The following is a 20,569-nucleotide window of genomic DNA, read 5'->3' on the forward strand; positions in this document are numbered from 1 at the left end:
CTCGCGGCGCGTTTCGCCCGCTGTGGGGGAAGGAAGCCGCGGGTCCGGGGCTCGGAGGAGGCCGGCGGGCGCCGCCCGGGCACCGCTCAGCCCGGCCCGGCAGCGGCTGAGGGACCTCACGCAGCACGTGACCGGCAGGTCACGTGGAAGGCGCCGCTCCCGCCCGCAGCGGGGGAGAAGGCGGGACACGAGGCCGCCGACGCACCCCGCAAGTCCCGCCCTGGCGGCCACCTCGGTCGCCAGCCTGACGCCTTCTTTGAAAGGCATTTTGTTCCTCCAATGAGGAGCCGCGTACGGAGGGGCGGGCGGTGGGGAGGGCGCGGGGACGGTCGGTGATAGGCTCACGGCTAGCGTGCGCGGGGGCCTGTCGCCTGTTGCGGAGCCGGCGGAGCTGTGGCTGTGGGCAGCGCCGCGCCGCGGGGGACATGGTGGGCTCCAGTGAGACCGGGGGCGAGTCGTGGCGGGGTCGGTACTACCGGCTGGAGGAGGTGCAGCAGCACAACAAGAGCCGGAGCACCTGGATCATTCTGCACCACCGCGTCTACGATGTCACCAAGTTTCTGGACGAGGTGGGTGCCCGGGGAGGCTGAGGGAGAGGTGGGAGAGCCGCGGCCGCGCTGCCGGGGGCGCTGCGGGGACCGGCGTCTCCCCGGGCCCCGAGGGGCGGTGCAGGTTGGCTGGCCAGTTGGCTCCCCTGGCTCCCCGCGCTGCCTGCTGGGCTGGGGGCTGCTGCTCGCGGGCTCTCCTCGGCCTCCTGCGGACCGGGGGCGGGAGGCGGCCGCCCTGGGTGCGGCCCAGCCGGATGCCGCCCGCGGCCGGCCGCGATAGCGCCCTTGAGAAAGTCCCGTGGCGGCCGCGGGCCTGCCTGGTAGCGCCGGTGGAGCTAGCGGGCGGCTCTAACGGTGGGGCAGGGGCGGGGGTGGGCTCCGGGCGCCCGGTGGGGCGGCGGCCGCCCCTCGGCCTGCTCTCGGGCGGGAAAAAACCGAGTGTGCCGAGCACGCCGTCCCCCACTCGCGTGTAATCCGCTGCTAGGAACTGCTGTCTCCCTTCACCTGCCTTTTAAACTCTCTGCCTTTGTAGAAACCGAAGTTCCCCGCAGGCTTTGTGCGCTTGCTGTTGCTGTCCTAACGCAGCGCTGCCCGGCGGCAGAAGTTCAAACTCTAGCAGAGTACAGCGGCCAGGTTGAATGCCTTTGGTTGTTTTTCTTTTTCCCAGTTAACGATTGATGTTTTTGATCGCTTGCTGATGATGAACAATTGTAATCATTGGTAGTCATGGTTAATAAAGAAGCGTTTTAGTTAATGGACTAAAACATTCTTCCGTGGAGATGCAGAAATGCAACTACTGAGCATTTTTTTTCAGTAGTAAATTGATCTCGGATTAGTGATATTTTGAGTTTTCTACCTCACTCCCATTATTCCCAATCTGCAAAGATCTAGAATCCAATTAAAAAGCGTTATGGTAGATTTACATTAATTTATTTGAGAATACAGTTCAGATTGGTAGAGACATGACAGAATTCAAGCCTTAGGAGTTCTGTAGCCCCATCTTGAATTTTGTGATTGTAGAATTCAGAAGAATACAACTTAGAATTCAGAGAATTAATAGAATATTTTGCAAATAAGAGGTCGACAAGAAATTTTTCAAAGGCGGTGTTGACACGGGTAGTATTCCCTTCTTAAGCAGTGTGCCAGCACAAACTGTCTGTTTTTTCAGCAAGGTGGATTGTGAAACCGGTCTACTGACTCATTCATTATTATTTTTCATCGAGGTCTGACCCTGGTCTGGCTTATCATTTAGTTATGGAAATATTTGTTTGGTTGTGCAGGCAAGGCCAATTTTATTATAGAAGCCCTCGAGCAGAATGCAGTTTTTATGCAGCCTGAGAAATTGAAGTAGCTGTTCTTGGAAACTTGATCAGTTTTGGTTGATACATAATTGTATAAACACAGATTGGGGGGGACCTCAAAAAAAAAAAACCAAACAAAAAAAAACCCCACCCCAAAGACCCCCCCAGAAAAAAACACACTTGACAAAAAATCCAGGATCTAATGAGCTTTTGGATTTTAGTTGCACAAACAACTTCCTTCAGTGCATGTAATGAACTTGGTAAATATTAAGAGGCACTACCTTGTGCAGACTTCTCCAAGAAAGTCTTCATTTCAGCCTTCAGGACAACGTTGCTAATTCAGCAGCATATCAAGAATTCAGTTTGTCTATAAGCAGTTAAATAGTTGTTTCTTGGATAACTGTGGGATGTCTGATGCACTCTGGTACACGTGGGTCAAATTTCAGCCTCGCATTAAACTGCTTTCAGGAGAAAATGGCTGGTTTTGGAGCTGAAATTTCTGGGTTATATTCCGAGATAATAAATGAATGAGATTGGATAACTATTTTCAACAAAGTGTCTAAATGAAGCTACACTCCTAAGGAAAGCTCTTGGATATATTGTCATATTCATTGTGTTGGTGATTTTGGGGATGCAACCCTTGGATTAAAAATATTTCGTAGGACACTTATTTTACCTTTTTTGAATGCTTTTAATACCTGGTTAATTTATCAACATGCTCATTCTTTTGACACTGTCAGACACCATGAGGCATTTACATGCGACTGAGGAGGAGAAATTGGAGCTAGCCTCTTGCTGGTGCATTCTGGAATGGTAAACGCTTCTCAGTGAAATGGGGATTACCATAGCTATTTCAATAGCATTATTGGTCAAACTCAGTTTTGCTTCTTGCTGTTCCTTGCAGGAGTAGAAACCTTAAAATATTTCAAGAATTAAGTGTAGGCTACTAAAATAACTCCAGTAGTACTGAAGAGGATGCACTGCTAAAGCATCATCTCATTCCTGCTCTTCCCAAGTATCAGTTTACTAGGGAGTAAAGAACTGGGAATGAAAGCTGACTTAACCAGTCCCATTCCTTAATGTGACAAGCAATCTTTCTAGCCACTGCATTAACCTATGGAAATATTTTCTTATTGATTATGACATTGAAAACTTCACAGTGCTGAAGACACCCTGGGTGCTCTCAAGTGGAAGTATGCTGCTGCCTTTCACTCCATTACAGTACTTAAAGGGTGTATTTTCTCTGTCCAGCTGTTGTCTCTTCATAAAGCTTGTAGATGTTTACTGAAACTTGATTGCTTTTTGGAAACCATCAGCCTCTGTGAACACTTGATTGGAGTTAGGTAGTAAGTAGACTGGGGTGGTGATGTGTCTGTGCTGGGAGTGGTGAGGCTGAAAAGGAGTGGAAGCATCGCATAGTGTGACCATTTTAGTTTGGTTTCCAAAGGACGAGGCTTAAAAAAGATCATTTGAAATACAGGTGAAGTGCTGAAAGAGAAGAGGGTTGTGCACTTTGACACCTTATGCTAGGGGTTACTGAAGATGAAAATGCAGCACCTGCTTTTTTTTATATGTATTTCTCTTTTAATGGCAGATCTCAGGAAGACTTTATAACTTGAGTATGTATCTCTGAATTTTCTTTGATTATCAAAGTATATCCTTTAGGAGAGGAAATCCAGAGACCTCAGCTTTTGAAGTGCAGTATCTGAAAGCTCTTGGCATGAAAGACTATTCTTGAGACCAGACACCTGTGCATCACCTTTTTCACTCAAAGGCTGTTGGACCTGTATTACAGAAGATTTGGGAAACATTTTCATAGTTTCAGGTCCTACATCATTTAAGGGACAATAGCTACTAGAAATGCATGTGTACTCACAGCAGGATCTTAAGGCTATATCTGTATTCCTGGTAATTACATATGTGAATAATATTAAATGTCAATTAAAGGATTGAATATGTTTGTAATGCTTGATAGTATTTCTCCATAGTTTAATAAAGCAATCCCACTAGTCAGTCATTGACATCAATCTAATGAGCTAAACAAGAGTAGCTGGGCCTATAAAAATCAGAATGAAATTATCAGTGTCCTGCTCTACTTCCCATTGTGGTGAAGTCCTCCTTATGGTTTTTGTGGGAAATTGGTTGGATTCCTTAAGCTAGGCAGAGAAGCTAACAAGAATAGGAACATCTCTACCTGAGAGAAATTCCTTATTCTGGAAACTGTGGTGTGTATTGAATATTCATCTAATACAGACTTTGTTTAGGTGACTTCAATCGTTAGTGGTCTCAAAATTTGTTGAAAATATTAATGGCCAATGAAAATGTGTTTTTGATAAGTTGTGAGTTTGTACTTTCATAGCACTGTTTCTAAATATAATGGACAGCTCCCACAAAATGTGTTTTGGAATGCTGATCAAATAAAGCACAGAAGAACAAATATTGTTTTACTCTGTCAGAATGAAAAGTGTTCTCTCTGCGATGTGGTAATAAGTTATTTTCATCCAGTATGATGATATCGTGGAGGAGTAGCATAATAGCTTCCATGTTTAAAGTAACGAATAGCTTCCATTGAAAGGTCTGGTACTAGCACATTTTGAAGTCTGTCAGAGTACCATGTGAATTTTTGTTGCAGAACCTTGCAGTCTAAGGATTAAAACCAGTGTATCACTTCCTTAAGCTCTGATGAAGTTTGTGGGAGGATTTGAAAATGCTTTGAAAAATAGCACTTCTTAGCACTCTTTTATGCGAGATACTGCAAGCTGTAATTTTTTTGTAAGTGGGGAAATGGGTACCCAGCTACTGGGCATTCCTTTTGCAGTTCATCTAAATCCCTGGTTTTCAAAAATACACTCTCATAAAGAGATCTACTCTCCTAGGCTCCTAAAATGTTACATGAGTACAGAGTTTCTGTCCTGTAACTTAAATAGGTGATGGAAATAACTTGGAGGACTCTGCAGGCTACATGAAACTGCCCTTAAAACAAACAAGTGTTTGTCTGTCTTGCACAACAAAGCTGGGGTTCTCTGGGTCTCTGGCTCTGTTGCTGCCCATTTCTGCTTATCATTCCCTGTAGTGCAGAAATCAAAACTTGAATTTATAAGACTACCACTGGTGGAGACCTTTGCTGATCTTCCCCAAAGTTAAACTGGACCCTAGATTTGATGCCTCCAATATGGGAAGGGGGAGGGGGCATGAACTGTGAATTAAGATAGTTATACTTTAATAGACTCTTGAACTCTGACACTGAGAAAGTTGCATGACTGCAGTGAGGGGAAGAAGATGTGATAGGCGTTCAGGATGAAGTAATCACAGACTTCTGACCCAGATGAGAGCAGTGAGTTTAACTCCTTATTTGCTTTATCTAAAACTTTCTAATGTGCTCCTGTGAAGAATTAATCTATGCTATGTACTAGTGCTGGCTCTCTACAGACATCTGTTATGCATGTAACTTAAATATCTATGTTATTATATTGGGAATGTCCTAGGAATGAGCTAGACTAGCTTAATTTATCAGCAAAAGCTTTTTTAATTGCCCTTGAACCACAATTTTACCTGCAAAAGCACTTCAGTTATTTATATCAGCAGGATTTTGCTTTAGGAGTCACTGTATAGTTTTGCAGGCTTTCCAAATCCAGGGTCTATCCAGAGGCTCTTCATTCAAGTAGAAACACAAGCTTTGTTTACCAGGCAGAAGTGTTAACAAAGGCCCCATATAAACAAACTTTGAGAAACTTACTGAACGATGGAAAATGGTAGGCTTTTGATAGAAAAGTCACTTCTTGACCTTTGTGAGACGTTACAGTTGCTGCCTTTCATTAGGGGAGGTGAAGTCTTTTCATTAATTGGTTGTATTACATGCTGGTTGTTTGCAGAAGGTTTCAAAGTTTGCATCTTTAAGCAGAAGTGCCATCTAAAAAGTGTTTAGTTTCAAAGTACTTTTATGTCTGTCAAGTAGGTTACTAGTAACATCACATGCTAGATGGCTTAGGTTGTGAACTCTGTGTGTGGTTCTCTCTACCTTAGTCTTGCTGATGTGAAGAAAAAATACTACCACTTTTCCAGCTGTGGTGGCAGAGGTCAGGGTGAATCTGTCCCCTTCAGCTGATGTGTGATAGCCACTGAGAGGGTTGGTCATGGTCACTGTGTTGACAACTGATACTGTGGTTTTATAGACAGGGGATCAGTTACTAATTAGACCAAAAACTAATTCTACAGAGAAAAGCTGGAGTGCCTCACTGAAGCTGCCCATATAGCTACACAATTGCTTTGTAGTGACACAAGGGAGGGATTTGGGAACAAATTGGTGTATGATCATTCTGTAGTTGGCAACCTGCAGGTAGTTTGTTGAAGTACTCTGAAATGGTTTTAATATAGATGCAGTTATACTGATAGGTATCCGCTTGTTTGGCTGGTTGGTGAATTTTTTTGGGGAATGTAGTGTAAACCATGTGATCCTGACAACTTGCTGGAGTGACTAGTGTTTTATCTACTTGTACTAGTGGGGTTTGGTTTCACTGCAGTGCATGAGTCTACATGCTACTTGTGCTACTAGTGCTTAATGGGTAGTTTAACTTTGGTGTCTTTTTCTACTTGTTGCTTTGTTTGTTTTTCCAAGGAGTTTTGCCTTCTTTTCTGCTGAAGATGCTACATACATTTTTGTATTTTGGGGAGCGCAGTTCTTTAGCATAGTATAAAAAAACCAAGCCCCCAAAACCCCAAACCCCACATTGCTGAAGGAATTCTTTGAAGACTTACTTGTGGCAATATCTGGGAGAGCCTGTTAGACCCAAGTTCAGGTTCTTTAAATGTGCTGTACATTTCAAGGCACTGAACTTGAGTGATCCCTCAACTTTTGTCCAGTCCTTTCCCTGAATGCTTATCAGGACGGATTCAAGGGCAGGATTTTGGTCAGCATGCCATATTTGCACGTCTGCTTGCGTAATCTTTACTCTGCGTGCACTCTTTTAACCTTTTTTGGCTCAACTGCTGTGTCTAATCTCTTTATCAATTGCTTAATCTTGCTTTTGCTTAGTCATGGTGGGGAACCCTTACCCTTCTAGCTGTGGTATCTTGGCTCTTTAAAAAAAAGTGTTGGGTTGTTTTGGGGTTGGGGGGGGGGGCATTGTTTTGTTTTTCAAAGCAGCTTTCTAAATCTATTAAGATAAATGTCTGCCTTTAATGCAAAGATTCAAGTTTTGGAGTTCTGGTACTGCTGCAAACTAGTAGTAATAGTGTCTTCCTGGTCTGTATGAAAAAGTCTTTTTTGTTGGAAGAGAAGGATTGATAGGAGGTTAATATGGTGGGTTTGAAATAAATGCTAACCTGAATGGCCTAGACTAGCAGAAATATGTATGCCATTTCTTTAATCTACTGTCTAAGCTTAGCCCTTCTGTTCAGCTATGCTCCAGGCAAGATAACCCTAAATAGTAGAAATTTTGCCTATTTTCATCATTTTATATCCTGTAGTCACAGGCATTAAAAGTGGAATTAGGGCTCCAAAGCCTTATTTCCTCTGTCACTGGTCACATTAGAATTTATTTCATGATTGCCTTAATCCAAGGCAATAGCTCTAAAGTGCTTTCAACTTGCTTGCCTAATAATTCCCAGTGTTTATGTAGTAGTTTCCTACTTAAAAGTTGAGTGGTGAACTTTTATGGCATGTTACTTACCTGTTGGATGAATGAGTAACTTGAAGCTGAGAAAATTCACTGAACTAGAAGATGTGATATATCTTGCAGTACATACAGACACAGTACATTGGATGGATGGATGGAAATGTGAAACTGTATGCAATCCCTAAAGAGCATCCTGGGGAAGAATAAAAGTGGAAAACAGGGATTTAAGTTAAGGGAATGGTGATGGGTTGAGGTATTAGGAAATCATGGGAGACACTTTTCTACATCTGAAGGGTTTTATCAGCAATGTGGTTTTGGGATTCCATAGTCTGCTAAAACCAAATTGCTATCCTAGTGTTTTGTGTGAGCTTTCCATTGTGCTTAAACAGTTCCAAAGTAGCTGGTTTACTAGATAATCATACAATAATTTATTTTGGAAATGACGCTTGAAGGTTATCTGGTCCAATCCCCAGCTCAAACTAGGATTACGTTGAATGTCAGGTTCTTTAGTGCCTTGTGTAGGCAGCCTCAAAGGATGGAGATCCTCTGTGCTCCTTTGCCTACTTGTTTCAGTGCTTGATTGCTGCTCTTGTGAATAGCTTTTTTGTTATATCTACCTGAAATGTTCTTGCTGCAACTTACACCTTTTGGCTTTTATCCTTTTGTTGTATAAAGCATTGTTTGGATAGAAATACACATTTCCTGCAAAAGTGAGAACATGGAATGTAATGTTAGATAATAGGTGGGCTGTTAAAAGACTGATGCCCCGTAATATTCTAAATGCTTTAACTGCTAGGTGTAATGCCTCTTACTGCTCTGTCGCTGATGGAGTAGAGACTTAGCTTCCTTGGTTTTGGCTTCAGAGAGTACATAAAGCTCTAGTTATTTAGGGAGGCTTATGTTTGCTCTAGGAAGTCTAGCAGCTGATTTTACAAGGACCTTTTTTTTTTTTTTTTAATGTAGAAATGAAGAATTTACATTCTTAGAATGTGGAATGTTTTTCAGTAACAAATTCAATCTCACTAAAAATTGCAGCATCCAGGTGGTGAAGAGGTCCTCAGGGAGCAAGCTGGGGGAGATGCTACTGAGAACTTTGAAGATGTTGGCCATTCCACAGATGCAAGGACACTGTCAGAAACCTTTATTATTGGGGAACTTCATCCGGTGAGTATGTGAGAGTACCAGTACTTGCTGTCTACTATAGCTTTTGCATCTAGCTATTTATCTGGTAATTTCCTTCAGAATAAAGGAGAGCTACTAGTTTGGTTGGATGCCAGTCCTGCAGCTGTTTGTGCATGGACCTGGGCTGGAAGTAGGTTCTTCCAGTGTGAAGGGGTTTGATTAGTGTAGCATAAGGATGATCACATATAAAAGTTTGCTGCTTTGAAATGTTTTATAACTTATTTCTTTAATAAACTGAATATGGAATTATGCCATTTCTGATGTACCCTGTGAGCTTTATAATGAGACTCTATAACCCCTGAAGGTCATAGGTCAGAATTTCTAGACATTTTCTTATGTCAATATGCAGAGTGATTACTAACAGCCACTTTCATCATTGTAAATACATAGGCCAGGCTTCCATCTGGATCTAAAAGTACAATCTTGGCTCCTCATAGGTATGTTTAGAAAATGGCTACTGTAAGCATTGTACTTCATGTTTGATGCTCTGTCTTCCCTCTCTCTGTCTCCCCTGGTTTTGAGCTGTATCAGTGTTCCCTACTTGTGGTTGTCAGGGTTGTTTATGATCGGTTCCCACTGGATCCTCTGTCACGTCCTCTTTTTTTATGCTGTCCTTACTGTTTCCTGTACTTTTAACAAGCACCTTTCTGCTGCCTCAAGTTTGGAATGATTTATTTCTAGCTACAGAGCTGCTGCTTTGGCTTCCTTTAGATAGATGCAGGAGAGCTTAAATAAGGCCTTAATAGTTGAAAACCACTTGTTAGAGGTTTAGGCTGCTAGTGTGCCCATCTGTTCTGCTTTACTGCCCATCCCTGTCTCTTCTCTTTTGTGTTTGTTTTGTGTATGTTTTGTCTTGCGTTCAGGGTAAATATCACTGTCTTGAGTAGCTTATTTCACAGTAAGATTCCTGATCTTGTATCTGTCTTGGGTCCTTTCTTGATAAATATGAATAGTGTAGCTTCTAATACAAAATAATTCAGCTCTGATACACACTTGCAGTCTTGCAGCCTTGCAGGCTTGTCACCTGTTTCAGATGGCAGTTGATGCCAGTAAAATTGCTCTCAATGTGGCTACCAGTCCAGTTCTTACTTGTTTGACAAGTGCCTGTTTTCATCTGATATAAAACAAACAGCTTGATAGTATAATGTACAAATACAGCACTGTTAAGATTATGTACTGTTGGGCTTTTTTGGTAATGAATGTGACTATTTCAAGTGAAACTTCATGGGTTTATGAAAGATCCATAGAATTTGGGACCTTTGCACTAGCTGTTGGACCAAAACTAGTTCAGTGACTTTGCTTGATAATACCACTAGACTAGGTAGAAGTAGACTAATGATTGTAATTGGTGTATAAGCTAAGGTTACGTGTACTGTTTAGAGACGAAAGAAATGCAAACACGTGGGCACAAGAAATAATGAAATGTTGGAGACTCGTGTTTCACTTCTGTATTGTATACTGGAAAGTGTTATTCAAGGAAGTGATCTTCATGGTAGCTCAAAATCATACACCGACATCTGCTCTTTTGCAAGTCTGTTTCCTAAAAATAGGTACACTAACAGAGTAAATTGCAAAGTGAATTTAATGATAAATGGTTGTTTTGAATGCTTTGGGTTTTGTCTAAATGTTTCTTGCTTGTTTTCTTGCAGGATGATAGAGGGAAGCTTCAGAAACCAACAGTAAGTGTGTTTTGTTTAAATGCCACACTGTTTCTTTTAGGCATTAGGGACAGTGTCTGTCCGTAACTGGTATACCCCCAGAAGCAAAAATAATTCAGCTTGATTTAAGTGTAGTGTTTCAGGTTGTAAGTCTCTTAAATCTATTGATCTGGCTTCAAATTATTCTTCCTGTTAGTTGTTCTCTAATTTATGTAGTTTCGAACTAAGAGGTTAAGCATGATGGCATTACACTATAGCAAAAAGGTGAGTCTAGAATCAGTCAATGGTTTTCTACTGAGTTTAACTGAGTTTAAGAGAAAAACCAGTTTATAAACAGAATGGATTAAACTAATAAGTGTTTTTGGCAGAAAAAAGATGCTTAACAATATATTGGTAACACTAGTTGATAGAGAACACAGAGGCATTTGATTGTTGTGTTATAGATCAGTTAACTTGCAACTGTGAACCCTTTTCAAGGTGAAAATACTGTTTCCTTACAGACTGTTTCAGTAGATTTTTTGCTGAGTGTCCTGTTAATACAGTATTGCACCTATTTTCTAAGGGGTTTTTTCTGTCTTTTAATAGAATAAAGTTGTGTTGGTATTCAACTATCAAACTTACAAAATTCAGATGTCCCTTAAAGGAGCAAGTGCATGAGGGATTAACTTGTACAGTTGCTGCTGCTGTGTGTCAAGAGGATGTTTGCTCAGGGCTGGCTGAACAGTACAGTGGTGTGCTTAGGAAATAGTTGAAGATAATTTTTAAATGAAGTGTAGTGGGAACAGTAACTTACTCTTGCTGTTTTTAGAGATTACTTTTAAACAATCACTTTTGTAAGATCTTCCAGTAATATGAGTAAGTTAAAGGAAAGAAAGTAGAAAAAAAATATATAAACACACTGAAATGTTTGCTATAGCAATTATTAATTTTATTATTAAGGACTGGAACCACTATATTAATAAAAATAATGGAGTGATGACTGGAATTCAGAGCTTCTTCCCATCAAGAATAACATCTGCTATTCAGATTTCTTTTGAAATTCAGGGCAGTTTACACTTAAACTGTAAGAGCAGCAACCATAAATGCAACTGAGAAGCAGACTGCCCAGTGCAAGTTGTAGTAATCCCTCGATTAAGCACACAGGAACTTACTAAACTGAAGTACTTGGAATATTAGTTTGGCCAAAGTGTGGTCAGTTGGGAGTTTAGATGTATCGAGGTGACTTTACTACATTCCTGCTTGGTTTATTCCCTTGTTTTAGTACTGGTCATAGGTACCTAAAGTACATGTGTGTTTTCCATCTTTCCAGAAGGAAGCTGGAGCACTTCCCTCCAGGAGGACCTGTGGGTGTAGCTGATAAGACAGTTTCACTTTGCATTGCACTCTGGGCGGGTAATGGGACAGGTTAGGCCCTGTGCCCTGGCTCTCTATGACCTGTCAGAAGGCCTTGGGCTTTCAAATGTCTTTCTCATCCTTGCACTGTATTTAAAGTACCCTCAATGTGCATGTCCAGTGTCATAGTGTTTAAAAGCAGGTTTTGATGAGCTGGGCTGTATTTTTCTTACTGTCTTGGTGTGGGGGGGAACCATCCCCTGGCCCTGGATGTGGCAAATCTGTTGTAGAAGGTGTTAGCCTTGATAGTGTGGGCATAAGCTGTTCCATGCCATTTGGCTTAGGGATTGGTTTTCCGTGGAGATGTTCATAAAAACAGGGTCAATGTAATCACTGAGTCTTATTCTTTCAAACATGGTATTTGCCACATGTAAAAGTGTGATGATTTGAGTGCTTGCAAAAGTAGCCTGTTTGAACCTATGAGAGGATGTTGGGAATCTTTTGCTCTTTAAATGATTTGCAGATATTCTAATACTGAAGCAATTCATTTTTCGGTGATGGATATTGTACTACTATATTTAAGTATAGTTTTAATGCTTGGATCTTTTAAATGCAGTTTGGGTCATCTGCCAAGTGGGATTTGATCTTGTAGTGCTTTTTCTATGGAAACTGAACAAGAAGTCCAAATCAGTATCAGAAACAATTATAACTGACTGATTCTTATGCAGTCTGAAACACCACACTAAAAAAAATAGTTTAATAAGCCTTATGGATGTAAATTAGTAGCTTTCTTCATGTAAGTTCGATATAAGAAATGTTTGCGTATTAATTCGGAGACTTTTCAATTAAATCTTAGGCAAGTAAGGCACCTTAGTCTTTTAGGTGAATAAAACTCTTTAAATGTAGCCTGTGGTTGAAGTTAGCTTCATGGAAAACTTGTTGCAAAATTCCTTGTGATTATATTTTTTAAACAACTTTTGATGCAATCTTGACTACAGAAACTGCTGCTAGCTAGCTTCTATACAACAGTGTTACAGGAATTCTGAGAAAATGCTTTCCAAATGCAATGCACTGAGTTGTTTTTATGTTAGTCCCACTTAATGAATTTTAAGAAATTGAAGGGCTAGTTAAGATGGAGAGGGGTGTCTGCCTGATGTAAATATCTTTTTATGCTTTGCTTTCCAGGAAACTCTTATAACCACTGCTCAGTCTAATTCCAGGTATAGTATGATACCTGATGTCAAACTTAAAGTTCTTCATGATTATGTTTCTGAAGCTTAGAAAGCTGAATAGCTTCTGTCTGCTGAAAGCTTAGATGTCAGAGGACGGTGCATGAAAATTTCTGTTCTACATAAAGTCCAAGTTGGCATTTATGTACCCCTTTACAAGCATGTTAGCTTACTAGCTAGACTTTTTTTCTTACATCGATACGTATCAGTATCTACCAAATGGTTTATGTTGCGTACAGGCCTTCATTTCTGGAGGCTATTGGGTGAATAGAAGACACTTGGTGCCATTGCTGACTTTTTCACCTCACTTTTAAAATTTGCTACAATTGTTGCATCTAAGGGAAATAAGAGGAATGTGTCTCTAAGAAAGAAAATCTCTCAGAATTGGGAGGGGAGGGGAAGAACCAATTTGGAACACAAGTGAATCGAACTGTATAAAGTTATATCTTGCTGATGATTGCCTATTGCTGAAACTTCAGAGGACTGTTCCCTGCCTCTCTGAGTGAGGAGCTTGGGTGCTTGAAAGTGTCATGTGATGCTGCTACCTAAATGGCTTTTGAATGAATGAATGGTGGGCAGCACACCATGACTTTAAATGTGTCCAGAGTCTTACACTTCTCTAGTAAGCAAACTTCGTGTTAAGGCTTTGTACTAGAGCTTACAATACAAGCTTTTTTACTTGGCTAGAGTATTACTGGCCAGCCCAGTTGTTCTGTTGTCCTAACTTTGAAGCATTTGTTGGAGTGGGGAGGAAAGATGTCTTTAAGCAATGAATTTTATTTTTTTTTTTAAACTTGCTGGTTGTCACTTCCTAAACTGCTGTTTCAAAAACTTCCTTCTAGTTCGTGGTCCAACTGGGTGATCCCAGCGATAGCAGCAATTATCGTGGCCCTGATGTATCGTTCCTACATGTCAGAGTGAGTGCCTTACTGAGAACTAGTGCAAGAAGAGACTGATCTGGGAGAGAATACAAGCAATCCTAACCCAGTATCTTCCTGGACAAAAGCCTGATGTCTGAAGAAAAATTCAACTTTTTCAGAAAACTGAACAATTCATTTCTGCTGTGCACTTTTCTTAATGTTGCCTTCTTGTTTGCTGTTCTGAAATGATAAAAAGGCAGCATTTCTTTGTATAACAATTTTATTCTCAAATGAATTATTTGATAACTGTATTGGTTTCTGTGTTTAGAATATTGTTTTGTATGTAACACTCTGATTGTGGTTATTTCTCCTTAATCTGTAATGGGGTCCATAGGACTCTTGACATACAAATTTTACAGCTTTAAATGACTACCAAAACTGTGTACATGTATTTGTCCATGTACACAACTTAACTTAAAAAATCATGTTGTCTTCTTAAACGTAGTATGCTTGAATGAAATGCTAATTAAACATAATGGAAAAAGCTGAGTCGAGTAGTGGGTATAGTAGGTGTCTGTAAGTGGTTGGGCTCTACCAATCAGGCTATAATGAGGTGATTATTTTTTTTTTTCTTTCCTCTTGATATCTGCTCTTATAGTTGTTGTAGATACCCCTACTAGCAAACTGTTCTGTTTGGCTCCCATTGAAAAATTCAGGTGAAATAAGAAACCCAATGTTTGGCCCAATTAATGTCTGTCTCAGTTTTGTGAAGAGTAGCTCTTTTTTGCAAAAAAGGCGGAAAAAAGTAGCTGTTACTACATAATACTGTTCCTGTCAAGCACTCAGGTGACTCTAGAATTTGTTCTGAAACTTTTAGGCTTTTATAAAATGTTTGACTTTGTCATACACATTGTGAGGAAAAAACTGATACATGGAATCTGTTTCTGACTGTTCTGTGATGTACTCCTTGGTGCTTTACTATGAAGAGATGAGTATTTTCACTGCTAAATACAAGATAACTGAAAGTTTGCTTTTTGAGGTGAATATTTTTAGTCATGTAAATGATCATGAATAAAAGTTTAATTGCTTATTCTCACGGGCTCTATTTTCAAACTTTTTGAAGACCTTGGAAGAGGTGCTTTTGCATCTTGGGACACTTCTCAGAATGCTGAAAGTCAAGATATGTCTCTTATGCAGGGAAGTTGCGTGTAAAAAGTGAGAAAGCGTATTATGGAGTGGTTAGCATAGATGAATGTTTTCATCAGCATGACCTCAATGCCAGCTGGTGACTTAGCAGTGTTTGCCTCTGCAAGCTCAGCCTCCCTGACATTCATCAGGACTTGAAACAATATTCTAAGGGCTGCCTCTTGGTGGCACCAGGGAAAATGCATGGAGTTTGGGCCCTGTGTCAAGTCAAATCAAATTGAAAGATTGTACACTGTAAACATGAGCTTTCTTTTTTTAAAATAGTTGGGGGATAGAAGGTGCTGTGACTTCAGGAGATTGTCTTGTGCATATGTAGGAATATGTCAATACGGGAATCCTTTAAGTATTCCTTATTGTGATTTTCCTTTTGTGGGAATTCCTTTACTGTTATTATAGCAAATAAGGATATCTCATAGCTTCAACTGTGGGAGTGTTTAGTATCTATTACATTTGCATTCATGTGTTCTGTCAGAATTGGTTTACAGATACAGACACGTATGCGCTTACAGTAGATCACATCAACTTCTTTACCTTGGAAATCTTAACCTGCAATAAAAGTGGCAGTGTTTGGGATTGTGTCTAGCACTAACTTTGTCCTGGTTTTGCCCTAGCTTTTCCTCTGAATATGGTGAAGCAGAGTTTAAAAATTCAGGCTTTATTGTCTTTTTTTTTACAGATAACCTTTAAAAAGGTTATTAACTCTGAGTTGGTATTTAGACTCATAAGTTAAGTTTCAAGTAGTGAATTTTCTCTTGGTTTGTAAAATAACATTTAAGTTCACATGTCTAGGTGAGGCAAAAGAACCCCAAACCCAGCAACTTTGGAAAGCTTAACCTTTCCTATCTTTTTTTTTTTTCCCCCAAGAATTTCAGACTGGGATAATTATGTCCACAGCAGCAGACAGCATAGTGCAATCAAAGTGGATCCATAAGGCTGTGAATCCACTTGCTGTGAAAGACCTTTTTTCCCATGCTGTGTATGTTTTGGGAATTTCAGTATGGTATAGCTCCACACGATGTTTGTTTATGCAGTCCCCTGGAGTACCTATGCAAGATCAGTCCCATCTAAAAGCGGTTGAGCTGGCACGTGCCCAGGATTTTCACAATGTGAACCAAAAGCACAGTGAGGGGAGGTGAGTAGGCAGTGCTTCAAAAACTGATAAAATGCTATTGTAGATGTACACAGCTCCTTCCCTGTAGTTGTTCTGTTCATATTCCTTTCCACCAGTGCTGATGTAAGTTGTTCCTCGGAGATGGACATGAATGTTTCAGGTTTTTAAACGTAAACTGATAAAACTGTAAATTAAAAAAATGATCAGGCTTGCAGTTTTCCTTTTTAGTACCCTAAGGTTGGAGCTGCTTTCCATAGGGGGTAATACAGGAGTTTTTGTGTGAAAACTCCTTTTGATTATGACTATGAGAGAAAGAAAAAAGGTATACGGGTGTGGTGAGGAATGAACGGATATGCTATTGAAAAACTAGTCGGGTAAATTAAGGGTAGTCCATGTTTTTACAGTCTGACAGCAATAAGAAAAGAATGGACAGAGTCTGCTTTCTATAGAACAAAATCCTTTGGCCGCATCTGATCTGAAGGTACGTGCTCTAATTGTCTGGTAATTAACTTTAATGCCAGTTTTTGTTTGGAGAGGCTTGTTTTGGTGGTCGATGCTTTAAATCAGATGTCATGTTGCCTACTTGCACAGTCTCACAATGTTTATACTGCCTTAAATTATTTGAGCATTGCATTTTTGGCCTTCATTTGCAAATCCTCTGTTGTTCACAAGAATGCATAGTGTCAGAGGGCTCCTGTAAATGGGGACGGCTTTGGCTTCCTCTTGGCGTCTGTGGAGTAAAGCCAGCACAACTTGTTCACTTGCTCCCTCTGCTATGATGAGGAAAAAATAGTATGCTGTCCCTTTCTCTGGCTCACTTGCTTTGGCACACTGGTCCAATGCCTTCCTCTAGTTCTGAATACTGTGCTGTGGTCAGGATTTTGCAGAACGCTAGAGAGAAACTGGCAAAAGCCAGGCAGATGGAAGCTGATCACAAATTCTCTTCAGAGGCAAAAAATGGGAAGCTGCTATTGTTTTTATTTTCTGAATGTTTGACTAATGAGGGTGAATGAATGCTTATAAATTCTTGTTCATTGTGAGCAAAACTGTTTCTGTTTTATGCAAGGCTAGTGATGAAGATTATTAACCAAAACTCAGTGTGAATGAATGAGTTGTATCAAAGTGTCATACAAAACATGTAGAACATTAGTAGTATTACAAAATTTTCTCCTAAATATAGAAAAGGATTTCAGAAACAGCATAGAAGGAACAAGGAGCAGGAGAAAGGTCATGCTCCTGTACACTTAGCTCTAATACCTGATCAGATCTGAGGTGAAGCTAGTAACTAATGGATCATATATTTGAATTTTACTTTCCTTTCATACTACATTACATTCCTTCTCATGATTTAATTAATTATGTGTCGAAATACTTCGAGTTTTGAATGACCTGACTTATAAGTAGGTGGGCAGACAAGCACATGAATTAATGAGAAATGTTGGAACATTGGATCTCAGTAGATGATTAATGCTGGATTTTCTGTTCTTTCTGAAAACTAGTTAGACTTGTTCTTAATCTTCTTACATGTAAGAGTGTGCATAAAACAATCCTTTACATTTTCTTTGCCAGCTTTCTAAAATTGAGGACATACAATGCAACTACTGGTCTATATTGATAGCTGCTAAAACAAAGCTCAGAATGGACTCGATTGCACTACAGTCTCATGTATTAAGAACCAGATTTTGACTTTTATCATGTGTAGTACAATTCCTGTGCCTGTGTCTTACAATTTACTGCACTTAGGCAGACAGTGTACTGCCAGGAGCTGTCAGTTCTGTTCACTGAGAGGCAAGTAGCACTGTCAGGCAAGAATTGTTATGCACAGAAAAACCTCAGGGAAGGTTTTTGGTATCTCCAGGCAGAATACCACAGAACTCATGTGAACCCCCAGAGTCCAGGAACTACCCAGTAGCACAATTATCACAGAAATCTTGCCTTTATCTATAGACTCGGGTCTATGGATAAAGCTGATTGACTGATCCTACTGGAGGGTGAGAGCACTCCATGGTACCTCTGGAGTTCCACCTACTTAGGTGCTGGATGAATGCAGCCTTGTATTGTTTGAAATTACAAGGTTTTTACCTGTCAGTGGTGGGAAAATGTCTCTTTAAATAGAATGCATTCTGGAAACTGCTTCAAGGTCTAGGAGGGAGTTGTTAGAGAGAAACTAGTAAGCCAAGTAAGGGGAGTGCTTTCCTAAATGACTTCTTGAAAATAAGGAAAGATCATTCTCCTGTCACATTTAGTTGTCACTGGTTTCTGAAGCCAGTTGGTGCTTTTAGTGTCACTCATGTGATCTTAACTTGGCTTTCAGGGATATCTGTAAGAGCATGATAGGTGTGTTGTCTACATAGGTGTTGAGGGTGGACATGAACGAAGAGCTTAACCTGCTGCTTAGAGGCAGGGTGGTGGGCTGGTAACTGGAAACACGCAAATATGTCTTTTCATTTGTAAAATGAGTGGATTCCCAACTTGTATTTGTCTGGATCCATTTTCAGAGTAGTGTTACACTGGGTAACATGCTCTGCATCAGTCTGAAAAGGACAAGCAATTTATGAATAATAAAGGGAGGTTCGTACTTCAGCAGTTATAGCTTCTGGGATTAGAATGAGAAAACCTTGTTTTATTTTTAGGTGATTCTGTAGAACTACTTTTTGACCCTATTGAAGTAACAAAGACATTTGAGTCATACAAGTTATTACATACTTTGTTGTCATGGTGAGGTCTTCAGACCTGAGGATATGAGTGAACAAGTTACTAGAATATGAACTAAGGTGTGTAGATTTAAAGCTAGCTAGCTATTCCAAGGAAGCTCCTGGTTGTAGGCTGCTCTTAAGTCTTAGTTGCATGCAAGATAATTTTTTACACCTTTGCTGAAGGATATATGGTCACATGCTTGAGAAGCTCAACATCTAGTAGATGTGCAAGTCTGACCAAACAAGACCTTCCTGCCTCAAGGTCCCTTGAGAGTCCTGATCCTGAATGGTGTCTCAGATCACATATAACACACATCAACGGGATCAGAGTCTTCACAACAAATTATGCTTTTTTGTACAGTAAGTTGGTGTCTGCAAATAGGTGTCAGCAGGTGAGAAAGAGCAGGAACAGTTGCTGGAGAAGAGAGAAATAGCCTGTGAAGCAAGGACTATCATCTGGGATTTTCTTTTTGAGCTCTGTGCCCTGCTAACTTCTAAGCTACAGAGTCCTACTCTCTTCTCTCCATTATGAATCCAGCATTGTTTTTTCTACTGGAACAGATGAACTGCTTGAATAATTACCCTGGTTTTTGGACAAAGTTTTATAGCCTGGGTGAACTCTGGCCTAGTTTAGAGCGAGCTTGGATGCATCTGCATCATTTCGGTAGGCGTGACCTTACTGGTTTCTGCTTGGTCTCACTTCTTGTTTGCAGGAAGCATGGGAATACAGCTCCAGACTTGTTGCACACTTCCATGTGGGAACCTTTTGGTTTGTTCTTGAAATCAGCACAAGCTCATTATGAATACCTTAAAAATAGATGGCCTTCTTAATTCCAACTGCTAACTTCAATTGGGAAAAAGAAAAATATGTAAGGTTAACATTAATAAAATGTCACCAAACTACATTCTTTTTGTACTTTAAAAATCCGCATATTTTAAACCCATCAGTGCAGGAATTTCACTGTTGTGTGTAAAATACCCAGTACAAATAGATTCTGATCTTGTTTGGAGTGCTAAGTAGTTCTAATAGCACTGCTGAAAAGGGGATCAGTAACGGGGCTTGCAGGCAAGTGGATGAGTCTAAATTCCCTTATAAATTTGTACATGTCGGTGTTAGATTTTTTGTTTACTATATAAACTACCAGAACAATTAAAAATCTAAAGTATGGGATGAATTAAGACTAAAAACTTTGTCTTGAAACTGAGCACAAAATGAGACGCCACGTGTGAATGCTGTGATGAACTGCAGTTGTGTGCTGTGCTATGGAGTGTTATTGAAAAGTAAGCAAGGGGACTATGTATGTCGCTCAGCATGCTATTTCTTATGGCATACTGCAGTTCAGTCATTCTGTCTTTTGGGTAAACCTTTCCTTAATAATCTCATTTAAAATCCACTCATAGAATGCTATTAGAAAGCGGCTAAATTTACCTTAACACTTGTTTTATTGACACAATAAAAAAGGACTTCTAGGTTTTTAAAGCATCATATAGGTGTTATGAGTTCTAGGATTCATTGATCGTATCCTCGCTATGATGTTACCTTTGGACATCAGTGACCAGGAACATCATGAAGAAAACAGGATTTCCACAGAAATTAGATTGCTATATCATAAAAATACTTTTTTTTAAATTTAAAACTTTAGATAAACTTTAAACTGAGGCAACAGTGTCCATTTTAGAGGGATCAACCCAGTCTATGCAGCAAAGTGCCATCAAAATGCTCTGGAATAAGGATAGCCTTCTTCCAGAAATATGTTCGCTTAAGCATATGTATTTTTTAGCATCTTGTTGCATAAATCAGCTATGTGTAGACTCCAAATCCATTCAAGCA

General features: G+C 40.2%; 1 protein-coding gene across 2 annotated transcripts; it reads left to right on the forward strand.

Moving 5' to 3' along the window:
* Positions 1-340: 340 nt before the first annotated feature.
* Positions 341-14,821, forward strand: CYB5A (cytochrome b5 type A). Of its 2 annotated transcripts, XM_074877278.1 has the most exons (5): positions 347-569; positions 8,500-8,628; positions 10,296-10,325; positions 12,822-12,856; positions 13,708-14,821. In XM_074877278.1, exons 1-5 carry the CDS (start codon positions 426-428, stop codon positions 13,784-13,786), a joined length of 417 nt encoding a protein of 138 aa, XP_074733379.1. In that variant the 5' UTR covers positions 347-425; the 3' UTR covers positions 13,787-14,821. The 2 variants fall into 2 exon arrangements, with proteins under 2 accessions (XP_074733384.1, XP_074733379.1); XM_074877283.1 differs by lacking the exon at positions 12,822-12,856 and having other exon boundaries at positions 341-569.
* The last annotated feature ends 5,748 nt before the right edge of the window (positions 14,822-20,569 follow it).

The sequence above is a fragment of the Strix uralensis genome, chromosome 1 (genome assembly GCF_047716275.1).
Source record: "Strix uralensis isolate ZFMK-TIS-50842 chromosome 1, bStrUra1, whole genome shotgun sequence".
Taxonomy (NCBI): domain Eukaryota; kingdom Metazoa; phylum Chordata; class Aves; order Strigiformes; family Strigidae; genus Strix; species Strix uralensis.